At 52.1% G+C, this 12,936-nt stretch overlaps 4 protein-coding genes across 9 annotated transcripts; 2 read left to right on the top strand and 2 right to left on the bottom strand.

Annotated features, from left to right (window-relative positions):
* Positions 1-1,911: 1,911 nt before the first annotated feature.
* IUM83_04350 (Regulator of chromosome condensation (RCC1)-like protein) lies at positions 1,912-5,172 on the bottom strand (the record flags this gene model as incomplete). Of its 3 annotated transcripts, none has more annotated exons than XM_067928422.1 (16): positions 1,912-1,948; positions 2,036-2,055; positions 2,576-2,670; positions 2,734-2,775; positions 2,844-2,916; positions 2,986-3,053; positions 3,179-3,191; positions 3,259-3,315; positions 3,488-3,554; positions 3,612-3,765; positions 3,820-4,017; positions 4,093-4,263; positions 4,329-4,499; positions 4,561-4,597; positions 4,679-4,960; positions 5,035-5,172. In XM_067928422.1, the coding sequence occupies 16 exons, from the start codon at positions 5,170-5,172 to the stop codon at positions 1,912-1,914; spliced, it is 1,623 nt and encodes a 540-aa protein (XP_067792883.1). The 3 variants fall into 3 exon arrangements, with proteins under 3 accessions (XP_067792883.1, XP_067792884.1, XP_067792885.1); XM_067928423.1 differs by adding an exon at positions 3,376-3,424 and having other exon boundaries at positions 2,986-3,191; XM_067928421.1 differs by adding an exon at positions 3,376-3,424 and having other exon boundaries at positions 2,986-3,191; positions 3,820-4,020.
* Positions 5,173-5,295: 123 nt separating this feature from the next.
* On the bottom strand, positions 5,296-6,959 carry IUM83_04351 (dynactin light chain p62 subunit; the record flags this gene model as incomplete). Its single annotated transcript, XM_067928424.1, has 3 exons — positions 5,296-5,448; positions 5,530-5,691; positions 5,769-6,959. The coding sequence occupies 3 exons, from the start codon at positions 6,957-6,959 to the stop codon at positions 5,296-5,298; spliced, it is 1,506 nt and encodes a 501-aa protein (XP_067792865.1).
* Positions 6,960-7,800: 841 nt separating this feature from the next.
* Positions 7,801-10,753, top strand: IUM83_04352 (putative mitotic spindle assembly checkpoint protein MAD1; the record flags this gene model as incomplete). The annotated part of the gene is made up of 11 exons (XM_067928425.1): positions 7,801-7,905; positions 8,000-8,132; positions 8,208-8,287; positions 8,360-8,689; positions 8,767-8,826; positions 8,894-9,085; positions 9,157-9,273; positions 9,332-9,407; positions 9,477-10,213; positions 10,284-10,376; positions 10,448-10,753. The coding sequence occupies 11 exons, from the start codon at positions 7,801-7,803 to the stop codon at positions 10,751-10,753; spliced, it is 2,229 nt and encodes a 742-aa protein (XP_067792878.1).
* A 315-nt stretch (positions 10,754-11,068) lies between these two features.
* On the top strand, positions 11,069-12,902 carry IUM83_04353 (aldehyde dehydrogenase family 7 member A1; the record flags this gene model as incomplete). Of its 4 annotated transcripts, none has more annotated exons than XM_067928426.1 (5): positions 11,069-11,479; positions 11,549-11,686; positions 11,771-12,310; positions 12,383-12,472; positions 12,558-12,902. In XM_067928426.1, the coding sequence occupies 5 exons, from the start codon at positions 11,069-11,071 to the stop codon at positions 12,900-12,902; spliced, it is 1,524 nt and encodes a 507-aa protein (XP_067792881.1). The 4 variants fall into 4 exon arrangements, with proteins under 4 accessions (XP_067792881.1, XP_067792880.1, XP_067792882.1 ...); XM_067928429.1 differs by having other exon boundaries at positions 11,111-11,479; XM_067928427.1 differs by having other exon boundaries at positions 11,549-12,310.
* Positions 12,903-12,936: the final 34 nt, after the last annotated feature.

Consider the following 12,936-nt stretch of genomic DNA (forward strand, 5'->3'; position numbering starts at 1 on the left):
GGTTCTTCGATATTATGGAGGAGCTGCGCGACTTCGTCGACTTAGATCGTCTATTGGTTCGTTGGCTCAGAGGTCGTCGTGGTAGTTGGTTCTAAGCACTCACGATCCGTTGTCCGTGTGTTTTTGAAGAGCCAACTAGTTTTTGTTCCGAAAGTCATTTCTCCTCGAGTGTCAAGAATCGCGATTGGAAGTGTGATTGCACTCAAGCACACATTGGATTGCCTACCAAAATTGGTTTCATGCTTAGAAACTACGTCGATCCAGCTGGAACGACCCTGCCCCCTGCTCGACTCAATCATTCAAAGGTACAGTTGCCTGGTTGAGTGAACAACGTGAGTTTAGCTAGACGATAACTTGGGGCAGTTTACGGGATGAACAGTTCACCGGAATCAAGGCCGACATTGAACGAGTTGTAAACGATAGGTATCTAACGTAGTTCAGAATACCTTTATGAGTAATGATTGTCTGACCCAAGTCTGCATGATAGAGTCAAGGTCTGTCGCTCGGCTGCACAGAAGCGCATACAAGAATGTTTTGCTGTCAGGGCGGGTGTCGATGGCATGCTTGATGTTGCACGACGAACCTACCTCGACACGATTGAAAAAATTCACGAGGTTGTACACACGTACAAAGAAAACCTTGGCATCCCGCTTCGGCTCAATTACACGTAAGTTATTTTGAAGCACTTCTGGCATCATGGGAGTGGCGTTGACGTACAGTAAAAAAACTCTGTAAAGCTAACTGGGTAGCCATGATAATTCCCATAGGTCAAGAAGAGGGTATCATTTGACTGTACCTGTCAACTGTAATGATTTGCCTGCTTGCTTCATCGAGAGGGTGGCTACAAAAAGCGGTACGGATACGCCTGCGAGGTTAAGGAGGGTGAAAAAAAAAAGTATCTGAACTATCTTGTGACATGCCCCATAGTGATCTGCTGCTCCACCAAGACGTTGGTTTCTTTGAACGTGAGACTTAACGAAGCGCTTACTGCAGTTTACAAGCTATCGAACGATGTCATTCAGCAGCTTCTCGATAAAATCCGTCCTAGAGCTTCCACCATGCATGCGATGGTTGAAAGCGTCGCACTGCTCGACATGCTTCTGAGGTGCGGCCAACCCTACTAATACGATGCATACCACGCATTGCATTGCATGGTGGTACTCATAACAGTGATTTCAGTTTTGTAAACGTTGTAGCCCTCTCGCCGCCAGACCAACCATGTAAGACTATCATCGCAGCCTTCGTATTCCACGATGCCTTACCATATTGTGGTGGTCGATTCGTAGACACAAAACCGACTGTCACAGAACACGGCAACCTGGTTATCAAGAAAGGGCGTCATCCTCTGGTCGAGCGAGTGATGAAAGATCGAGCGTATATTCCCAGCGATACGGTGCGAGTTTTGTGTCAATTACCGCGTCATTTCTTACTTGAAACCACATCCTGGTTGTGCTAACTGCATACTTAGTTCTTTGACCCTCTCAGCACTTTTCACAGTAAGCAATGCTGTTCGTACTCGACAAGCCTCGAACTAAACTTTTCGGTGCTTAGTTGTAACAGGGCCGAATTGCGCCGGCAAGTCGACTTACCTGCGAGCGATGGCGCTTATCATAATCCTAGCCCAAATGGGGTGTTATGTCCCCGCTTCTGACGCCACCGTCCCGATTAGAGATCGCATTTGTACAAGATTTGGTACATCAGACGACATGGAGGAAAACGCTAGCTCGTTTGCAGTCGAGATGACCGAGACAGCATTCATCCTGGAGACGTGTACGGCTAGGTCATTGGTACTCATCGATGAACTGGGTCGAGGGACTGCCAACGACGAGGGCGCTGCAATCGCGTGGAGTATCGGCGAGGAGATGATCCAGAGAGGGTCATACACGTGTTTCGCGACGCATTATCACCAACTCAATCGTCTTGCAGTGCTATATCCACGCTGTCGATGCTACCACATGGGCACAAGATCAAACATTGTGCGTTAGATGGAGGAAGTTGGCAGACCATTTACTAACATCTCCATGTGCGTTCATACCAGAATTCCGTGCACTTTCGCTACGTATTAAAGGATGGACCCTTTCCAACCACTGGCATGTACGGCATCAAGACCGCAGCGATAAGTGGTTTGCCAACAAAAGTAATTCAGGAAGCGGAGCGCACCTATGAAAAGTTGCGAAGTGACCGTGATGCTGGCAACTCAACCGATCAAACTTCCACAAACAAAAGCACCAGCAAGATCAACAGAAATCTTCTCCACCACTTATATGTGCTGCGCTACGCGGACCTAGACTACGCAGGTACGAAATGCTCCCACGTATCGAACACTTTTGAGCCGTATTAATCCACTCGCGGTTGTCAGGTCTCCGGCGTCAGCTGCAGTATCTGAAAACCCGATTTTTAGCTCCTGCGGCTGAAAATTCGTAAAGCCACGGCCACATCATTCATCATCCTCTACGAATACACACTTCTTGCAACTGGCGAAGCAATCACAGTGCCTGCTTAGTGTGTCCGTCATGGTGTATTTCAGTTCCAAGCAGTGTTGTATGTGACAGTGGTGAGCGCATCCAATACAAACTGTATTGAGCTGGCACGGTCCACAGCGGTAAATGATGCGGAAGCTGTCCGACGTCAGGCTCTCATACTCAGGTAACATGCGGCACATGCTATCGGCTGGTACACATAATTTCGCAGGTGTTAAGCAGGTACGGCGTATTGTTTTAGAAATAATGTTACCTGTATTTCCTCCGAAGGGCCGGGGTTTCTCCCGTTCAATCGCTACATTTCAAACCAACAAACCCATTCAGTGCCTTGCTTCTGTATCAATAGCTCGGTTACCGTCTTACCTCGATCGCCCCAGACAAACGTCCGCCCTCTCCCCGCTTTTGCACTGATCAATGACAGTTCTGGTAGCTCGATCTTCAAGAACAAACAGGAGACTGCGATTAGAAGACCAACTGAGCTTTGAACACATTGAGCCTGAGTTACCTTAATGGGATGTAAAATACAAGTGCTGGAGGTGTCCGGATCAGGGACGTCATAGTCACCATGAATACCTTGCCCCCACAGCCACAGCTGCTTTGCATCAGAGATTGCCAACGAATGTCGCTGACCAGCGTCGATATAGCGAATGTTTTCGTGCCGAATTTCGTCGACAGATCGTGGAATTAACGTATCCCACGTGTCACGGTGACCTGGGGCAACAGTTATGAGCACTATTCTACCCAACCTCAGTTACCATCTACATGTACTGCAACAAACCGAGCTGTCCATAACCGCCAGCTCCCCATGACCACACACATACGCCACGAGGCATTTCTATAAAAAAAAACACTAGTAAAGATGTGCCTTTCCGTAAAATGTGCTGCATTCACGCACCTGATGTTGCCAGGTTGTGCGTTCCCCCGGCAACAACAGTAATGACTTTCTGCAGACAAATACTATTGGCTCCCTCGATCTGACATCCCACACATATTTCCAGTCCACGTACCCGCCCACGGAAGAAATTCACACGCGTAGGCTTTAATCGTGTTAACTCATCATTGTGGCCCAGACGTCTGTCAAGAAGTGTGTCAATATCCATAGTTTACTCGTTAGGTACAGTAGTTCCATACCCGTTCTTTCCGAGACCCCACGAGTACACCTGCCGATTAAAGAAAGTTTCACCACTCATGACAACTGAGTGTTCATCCCCAGCTGACACATGAACTACATTCAGTCCATCGAGGCTTGAAATTCTAGTGGGAGACAAACGGGGATTTGTATCGCCTGCAAAAGGGTGAGTATCTCATCCCTAAAAGAAGTAAATCCTCATCCACGTACCCAGACCCAATTTTCCATTGCTCCCATCTCCGAAGGCATAAACACCATCTAGTTCCGTGAGCACGAGGACGTGATGCAAGCCTGCACTGACACCTGTTACTCGCATCGAGTTGAAGATTTTAATCACTCGAGGGGCTGCCGATGATTGCGTGTCTCCATGCCCCAATACTCCGTAATCGCCTCGACCCCACGAGAGAACTGCTACAGCAAGCAAACATAGTTTGACTCATTTACAATAAGTAACTGGAGATGTAGACGAAGCGACGATCGTACGGTTATTGACAGCCGCTGCATTCATAGCAACGTCCAGTTTTGCTTGTGTTGACATTCGCTGAATTGAGTGTGCTCGACCTCGAGCCATCCTTTCAAGCGATGTGAGCCTCCCTCGATTTTGACGTCCTTCCTTTGATGTTGGTCGCTGGACCGGATCGGGAATCGGCAAAACTAAATCAACATAGATGAGATCGGCATGGATATGCAGGAGCGGCAATTTGATTTAAGTAACGAACCAACAAGGGCAAACGATGCGAATCCGCTTGCGGCAACAATTTTTACACAGCCTCCAACTTCATCCAATCCAATTTCCACCTTGGTTGGTGCGGACCGGCTTGTACTGGCAACCCTGGCAACCCCAAGAGCACCGTAGGTATTATCACCACTCGAGAAAACGGCTGCAGATTCTGCTCCAATAATGGATATCAGCGAGAGCATTCCCCACTCAAGCATCGAATGTTTGCCTACCACTAAGCATAAGCGTATGGTATTTGCCTGAAGCGACCTATGATGAAGCGTGCGCAGGATTATTATCAGCTAGCACTGAATAAAAAACGAAATTAACACATCGACAGGACTCACGTACAGCAACGAATTTTGCAGCCCGATCGACCGTCCAGATACGATCCTTAGAGTCATGGACTCGAATCTTCTCCGAAATGGCGGGAGTTAAAGTTGGCTTGGTCGCACTATTGGATTCGTCTGAGTATAGACATTGGCGCTCTGCGTTCCCCCAAGTGTATTGTTGCCATTGGTCCCTTGGACCCACGATAGCAGTATTGACATCTCCAATTCGCCATTCCTGCTTCCGGTGAAGAAGACAATCCAGGCAAAAGCAGCCTGTTTGACCAACAACATGGCGGATTTCCTGTTTGGCAAAAGTTAGCGTTGTCAGTACATACTGAGTGACCCAAGTCTTCCATGCCGACAGTGATTCCTCACGCGTGCCGCCACAGCCCGTCGCGCAGCTACTTTGTTTTCGGATGAGTAGTCCAGCCGACACTCCTCGATCTCGCTTTGATCACGGATCCGGCGCTTCATTACAGCATGGAGTCCATCCAGATCCGCGGGCAACTCCATTTCCTCCCAAATGAAAAGGCGCGACTATTCTGAACAAGCTCGTAGAAATCGAAACCTTGAAACTGGTATTATCGATACGCTGGCGATTAAACTCCACAAGGAAAACGCAATTGTAAGTGCGCATTATTGTGGCATGGGGGCCGTGATCACTACTGGGACACTCTGAAGCGAATTTTCAATAACTTCGTTCGCATCTTCATCAAACTTTTCCGTATCCATGATAAATCGCGCAGAAATGGACGAAGTCGACGGTGGAGCAATAGGGTTGACGGTGAGCTGCAACGGCAGGAACACAGCAAACGACCTCGTTAATACCGATGGATCGGGAGTAATAAAACAATGAGTACGCAAGTTTACGGTGAGTTTAATCTTGATAAGGTTCCGGGTGGCTTGGAGAAGCATCGTGTTGTGATCGTCACCATTAGCACCGAAGGGTGGCTCATCATCAATGAAAGCATCAGCAAGGTTTGGATCTTCATACGGCCCAACGACGATTGGAGTCAAATCTTGAAGTACAACCTGAAAGTAGCCACAATTGTTTAGCATCGAGATGATCATGCACCTACAAATGGCGAATACAGACTGAACAAACGCACCTGCCCATTTTCGGTCGACTCTTCACCAGTTTCGGTGGCGGGGGCGGAGCGGAATGTGATGCGAATAGCATCATCTAATGGGTTTTCCACGAGCAAAATGCAGTCAACATCTCCGCCAGCTTCAGCGCGGTACGGCAGTCTCTGGAACGTCACGACGGGTACGTATTGCGCTGCCAAATTGGCCTTCTTGAACCACGACGCCGACACAGGTAGGGAACTATCGCCACTCATGGGACTGATCTGCGGCTTCACAAGGATTCCAGCCGTGCCGCGCTCGATCGATTCCACGCACCGCCACGTGCGCTTCACACGCAGCAGCGGGCGAGAGGGAAAGAGCCGATCCGCCTCACGCGACTGATCCAACGGATTCAGCAGTCGTTGGTGAAGTGTCGACACCTCCCCCATCTCGCTTTTCTGCGCAAGTTTCTCCAGCGTCTCTCGAGTCTTCTCAGGAGTATCGTCGCCCCACGAAGTCCCCTGCGTCTGCAAGGCGGAGAGCTGCTTCTGCAGCTCGGGCCACTGATGCTCCCGCCGCTGCTCCAGCAGCCACTGCTCCTTCTCCTGCACCTTTGCCAGCGCCTGGTCGTACTTCCAGCCGCCCATCTCGGCCATCCTCTGCAGCCGGAACTTCTTCATCTGGTGCTCGCGCTGCAGCTCCTTCATCGAGTCTGCCAGCAGCTGGAGCGAGCTGCTGCGGCCGAACGCCGCCCCCGACGCCGACGCCAGCGTGTTGCCGCCCGAGGACGAGCTGGACAGCGTCGAGTAGTGCGAGTGCAGCGCCTGGAAGACGTCCTCGTGGGCCGCCTGGCGCTCCCTCGTGATGGCCGTCATGACCAGCGCGTCCGGGTCGTCGTCCGCCAGCCCCAGCTCCAGCGAGTCCCAGCGGCAGTGCGCGCACAGGAAGAAGAAGCGCTGCTTGCTCTCGTGGAAGGCCGTGGACAGCGCCGTCTCGCACGCGGGGCAGCTGAAGCAGCGGCTCGAGCGGTTCTGGTACATGCTGGCCTCCTTGGACGGCAGGTTCACCAGCAGGTTCCCGCAGTAGTACGACTCGAACTCCTCCACGCTGCAGCCCGGCAGGCGGCACACCAGCTTCTCGGACGTCTCGCTGAAGAACAGCGCGCTCACGGGCGCCAGGTGCCCGCACTTGCACGCGTAGCGCACGCGCACGCCGTCGACCGCATCTCCTTGCATCGGTATCTGGGAACAGGGATTGGTAGTAATATCGATTTCATCCCTTAAGTAATATTAATAATTCAGGAGAGATCTTGATTACTGTATTAGTATTACTAGTTAGGTGCGTGGAAAATGTAATAATACTAAAACTAGTTACTAATAGTAAACATCAAACAACTAAAATGGCCTTACCACATATTCCGCTCGCATTTCCTCATCCGCTCAATCTCTTCGTCGTTGCGATGAAGAGCCAACTAGCGCTGAGCTCGCCCATTGCTCGTGCTTGTGCGGAGAGGGCTCATTACAAACGAATCTGTCGAAAGACTTTCTCTTGAGAAGCTTTTGAGGAGCAACGCATATGAATAACACTCCACACAGCGTCCTGAGCTCGGTAGGGGTTGTAATGGTCAATATCAGCCTGAATCCCAACATCAGATTTACGACTTGCTGTCGTTTGAGTAAGATTATCAAATTCCGCGAGATTAGCTTCATCTACCTTCGTAGGCTGACTCGATACAGACATCCCTTGACTGCTTGCTGGGGAGGGCTCAATGACCGGTTGATCGTTATTCTCGAAGGTTAGAACGCACCCTGAAGTGCAAAGACTATGCATAGAGATGATCGCGTTAGATGCTAGCAAACCATGGGCCCTAGTAGTGCTAGCTGTACCATTTGGGAAGATCAACCTCACCCCAGAGTTCACTGCGCTAGGGAAAGTGTCTGGGCGAGGCGACACTTGGTAATGCCTAATGGACACATAGAACGCCTCCCCAAACGGTGACATACCGGTATTTGCCGGTGCCACACAAACTGTACACCATTTGGCGCGCTTGATACAAACCTCAATCCCAACGGGGCGATGGCCGAGCGCAGGCGGAAGGCGCTGTCCTCGTCGTTCCTGTGCTCTCCGATCCCCAAGGACCCGTCGCAAGTCTTCTACGTGGACGACAGCAGCTCTGTGCAGGTGAGGTCCGCCCTAAGCCGGCGCTCTTGGCCTCCTTCAGCCGCGTTCTAACGCTATATCTCGCCTCGTTCGTCGCTCTCTTTCTCGCCCGCAGTCCAAAGGCGGACCCAGCAACAGCTTCCTGGACGACATGAGCACGCCTTCCAAGAGCAGCAGCAGCTTCTCGCCCGAGTACGTGCGGCAGCTCCAGGAGCGCGTGCGAGAGCTGGAGAAGGAGCGGAGGGAAGGTGCGGACGACTATGACATGACAGGGGCTGGAGGGCTGGAGACTGACGAGCAGTTGGGCTGTTGCAATGACACAGCGAAGCAGGTGGAAGAGAGCGAAAGCGCGAGGCAGAGCAAGCGCCAGCGCCTCGAGATCGAGAGCCTCGCAGTCTCCAAGGTGAGGCGCTAGTGGTTCTCAAGTGCTGGAGGGACTGTCGAGGCTGACTGTAGTTGATGGCGTGCAATATAGAGTGATCAGCTGAAGCGGGAGGTGGAGACGCTCCGGATCCAGCTGGAGACCAACACGCAGCGACACCAAATCGAGCTGAAGGAGAGAGACGTGCAGTTGGACCAACTACGCCGCCAACTTAAGTTTGCTGTGACCGAGGAGGAAGAGACGCTGAAGGAGTTGAAGAATGTCACGAACGAACACTCAGCAGAAAAGCTGCAACTGGAGAAGAAAGTGGTTGAGCTGGAGGCTCAGCTGGAGCTTGTCGAGGGCAAGCTGAACGAGTGGAAGGAGAAGGCACTTGAAGCGACCAGTCAGTTGCGCACACAGTCCCGGCAGTCCGCAATGAAGGTGCGAATGAGTTGCTGATGCTGAGATGAAGGAGTGTGACTAACTGAAAGACTTCTTGATCATGTGCGTGGTGACAGATTCAGCTCCTGAAGGACGAACTCGAGGCCGCTCAAGACTCATCGTCAACGTCTTCACAGGTTAGTACAAGCCGACAGGGTTAAGTTCCATGTTTGCTGTTTATTTATTCCTATTGATGTTCCTCAGAGCGAGGACAATATCCTTGAATCGAAGATTCGTTTGCTAGAATCCCAGCTGAAGCAGAAGAGTTTGGAGGCTGAACATGCAGCTTCTAGCTTGCTTGGTGCACAGGAGACGCTCGATAGTGCCCGTGAAGTTCGCGAGCTGAACGAACAAATCATGCAGCTTCAGTCGGCTGAACGCAAGCTAAAGGCCGAGGTAAGTAGACACCGTGCGCGTGTTGCATGCGAACGAACCTCTAAGACAAAGACATGGGATGTATGTTGCAGTTGGTCGATTTGATCGAGGCATCAAGATCCTCATCGATCCTGCAGGAGAAACTCTACCAGACAAGTCAAAAGCTACAACAGAGCGAAGAACGCAATGCCCAATCGCTCAAGCGCATTGTACGAGCCATGCAAAAAAAATGGATTGCCGACTTGATCTAATAGATGTTGCGTGCAGGAGGGTGCTATGCTCGTTGAGGAAGCTCACAAGCAATTCTACGACTACTTTGAGCCAATTGTGAAAGAAGCGAAGAGTAAGTTTTTTGTATGTGCTGCTTGATCTTTGATTGGAGTGAATGCTTAGTGCAGTGCGTTGCTTGTAGGTGGCGTGTCCCTAGAAGATCTTAAGACCCGGCCAGCGGCAGCGGTGATTGGACTCTACAAAGCCCGTCAAAACGCCTTTGAAATCCTCTTTGAGCAAAAGAGCACTGTGGATATTCAGCGTCGTCGGCTAGAAAAGCAGTGCGAAAAACTTCAAAGCGACTTGATCACGTCTGGAAACAAGTGCGCAAAGCTTGAAATGCAGCTGGCTGAGATTCAAGAGAAGGTGAACGGGTCGAACAATGTGGCCACCCATTTGCGCAAGGTTAATGCCGAACTGGTAGAAATCCTGGAGACTTATGGAAAAGATCTTGACGACCAAGAGGCCAATGAGCTGCCTGCGAAGCGTGTTGCATTGCTAGAGTCTTCCCTCAAACAATCCCAAGAGTTGATCAAGGGGTTGGAATCAACACAAAAGGCCATGGCTACACCAGCCGCTGTCAAGAAGTACGAGGCTCGTATTGATCGGCTGGAGAAGGAACTGGCAGACGCGAAACAGGAAAATGGAAATCTTACCAAACATCTTGAAAAGGCCGAGATGGAGCTTGCTATCTTCGAGAAGCGGCTTGGAAGAGGAGAGTTCAATGTCGAGACTACAAAGATTGTTCATCTAGCTGTAAATCCAACGCGAGAGCTGCTCCAAAGCAAGGCCAAGTCGACCGATATTGAAAAGCTACGCCAGGAGAATGAAGCATTGCGAGCAAGGCTCAATAAGCTTACAGGTGGCGAAGATACTGAGGTACGTTTGGCAGCGGTACCGGGTCTTATTGTAGCGCTTTTAACCTCATCCACTTCTATTGACGGTGTAGAGCCCAAGTGCCCCCGCTGAAGACAAGCTTACAACAATGACTTCGTATGATACGGTGGAGGGTCTCAAAAAGCTAAACCAGCGTCTGAAGCAGGTACGCGTACTGGCTGCACTTCTTCCAGGTGTAAACCGATTTCTTACAAAATAATACTGCTACGTGTGAAGGTGTTCGGCGATCAAATCCGGCAATACCGAGAAGCCGTGTACTTGCTGACGGGCTACAAGGTGGACCTGAAGAAGAGTAACGGGATGGAGCTGTTGCGTCTGCGCTCCGTCTACGCCGAGCACGACGACGACGAGCTGCTCGTGCGCATGGAGGCCAATGGGTCGCTGGAGCTGCTGGATAGCGAGTTCTGTTCGCAGATCAACCAGCGCGTGTTCGCCTACCTGACGACATGTCGGTCGTTCCCGGCCTTCCTCTCCACGCTCACGCTGCATCTCTTCGAGAAGCAGACCTTCCAGGGCAGCTAAGTAAGATAGCTAGCTAGTCGACTTTCACAGACGCGTGCACAAAATGCTGAATAAATCCTCACTCTGTTTCGTTTCAACACATCATTCACTAAGGCAAGCTATTGCCAGGTTGAAGCCCGCAGACCAACGTTTCCGCCGAGCATTCATGTAGCCATGTCTCTCGCCCCAAAAGGTAAACAGGGGATTGGACGATGGGCTCATCATCCCGTTGGATTGGTGTACGGCACACCACGTTTGCGTTGAAGTTCCCTTTCGAGCTCACACAATCGAATTCGCCTTCGTCTGCAGCAGTGCTCGCCTCTTTCCTTCGCCACCATGCTGAGCCTCGCCCGTGGAAAGCAGCCCCAGTCGGCGCGTATGCTGACGCACCTGGCGCGCCGCCGCATGTCCGTGGCGTCCGGCCGCCTCGCGCAGTTCCCGTTCCTGGAGGAGCTCGGGCTCCAGGAGGAGAACCACGGCGTGTACAACGGCAAGTGGTTCGGCAGCGGCGACGTGTACACGTCCGTGAGCCCCGTGAACGGCCAGCCCATAGCCAGCGTCCGCGCCGGCAACAAGACCGACTACCAGAAGGTGGTGGCGGCCATGGACGAAGCCAAGCCGCAGTGGTGCGACCTGCCGGCCCCCGCGCGCGGAGAGATCGTGCGCCAGATCGGCGAGGAGCTGCGCAACAAGCGCGACGCCCTCGGCAAGCTCATCTCGCTCGAAATGGGCAAGATTTACGTTGAGGTGGGTCGAGCTGGTGCTGTCGTTGCGGGAAGTGGTGGTCTCTGATGGCTGTGTCGTGCTGTGTGACAGGGTGTCGGCGAGGTGCAAGAGGCTATCGACATTTGCGACTTCGCTGTGGGTCTCAGCCGCACGCTGAACGGCTCGGTGATCCCTTCTGAGCGCCCGGGGCACTTCATGATGGAGCGCTACAACCCGCTCAAGGGCCACGTGGGCATCGTCACGGCCTTCAACTTCCCCTGCGCGGTGCTGTTCTGGAATGCTGCGCTGAGTCTTGTGTGTGGCAACACGCAGATCTGGAAGCCGTCCGAGTCGCTGTCGCTGACGTCGGTGGCGTGCACCAAGATCATTGCGGACGTGCTGGAGCGCAACGGCCACCCCGGTGCAATCGCCTCGTTGATCTGCGGTAGCGGCGCTGAGGTGGGCGAAGCGATGCTGCACGACAAGAGCATGGAGCTCATCTCGTTCACGGGATCGACCAAGGTGGGACGCCACGTGAACGAGGTGGTGTCGTCGCGTTTCGGCAAGACCATCCTTGAGTTGGGAGGCAACAACGCGATGATCGTGGACAAGGACGCGGATTTGGAGATGGCACTGCGAGCTACGCTGTTCTCTGCAGTGGGAACGGCTGGCCAACGATGCACGTCGCTTCGTCGCCTCTTCCTCCACGAGGATATCCACGATGAATTCCTGAACCGCCTAGTGTCGGCATACCAGAACGTGAAGATTGGCGATCCGCTGAAGGACGGCGTTCTGTGCGGCCCGCTCCACAACACCCAGGCCGTGAAGAACTATCTCGACGGCATTGACTCCATCAAGAAGCAGGGTGGCAAGGTGAGTCTACCGCATCAAAACGGTGTGTTGAATTGGGTTCTTACAAAATGTTTATTATGCTATGTTGCACAGATTCTTACCGGTGGAAAGAAGGTCGAAGGTGACGGCCACTTCGTGGAACCGACAATCGTTTCCATCGCTCACGATGCTGACATTGTCCAGGTACGACGCTCTTCATCTTATTGATTGAATTGAGTTGTGCACAGCTGACTGGGTTTAATTAACATTGTGCGTTCCGCGTTAACAGAAAGAAATCTTTGCGCCGATTCTGTACGCTCTAAAGTTCAAGACCCTGGAGGAGGCGATTGAAAAGAACAACGCCGTCCCTCAAGGTCTGTCGTCGTCTCTGTTCACTAAGAACCAAGCGGCGATCTTTAAGTGGACGGGTCCATTGGGATCTGACTGCGGCATCGTGAACATTAACATTGGACCCAGTGGTGCCGAGATTGGAGGTGCTTTCGGCGGCGAAAAGGAAACTGGAGGCGGCCGTGAGTCGGGCAGCGATGCTTGGAAGCAGTACATGCGTCGGTCGACTTGCACGATCAACTACAGCAAGGAGCTCCCTCTTGCCCAGGGAATCGACTTTAGCTGACCGGTGAGAGGATTCCGACTGTTGCAGGTGTAGA

This window comes from Phytophthora cinnamomi, assembly GCF_018691715.1.
Source record: "Phytophthora cinnamomi strain GKB4 chromosome Unknown Contig33, whole genome shotgun sequence".
Classification (NCBI taxonomy): Eukaryota; Oomycota; class Peronosporomycetes; order Peronosporales; family Peronosporaceae; genus Phytophthora; species Phytophthora cinnamomi.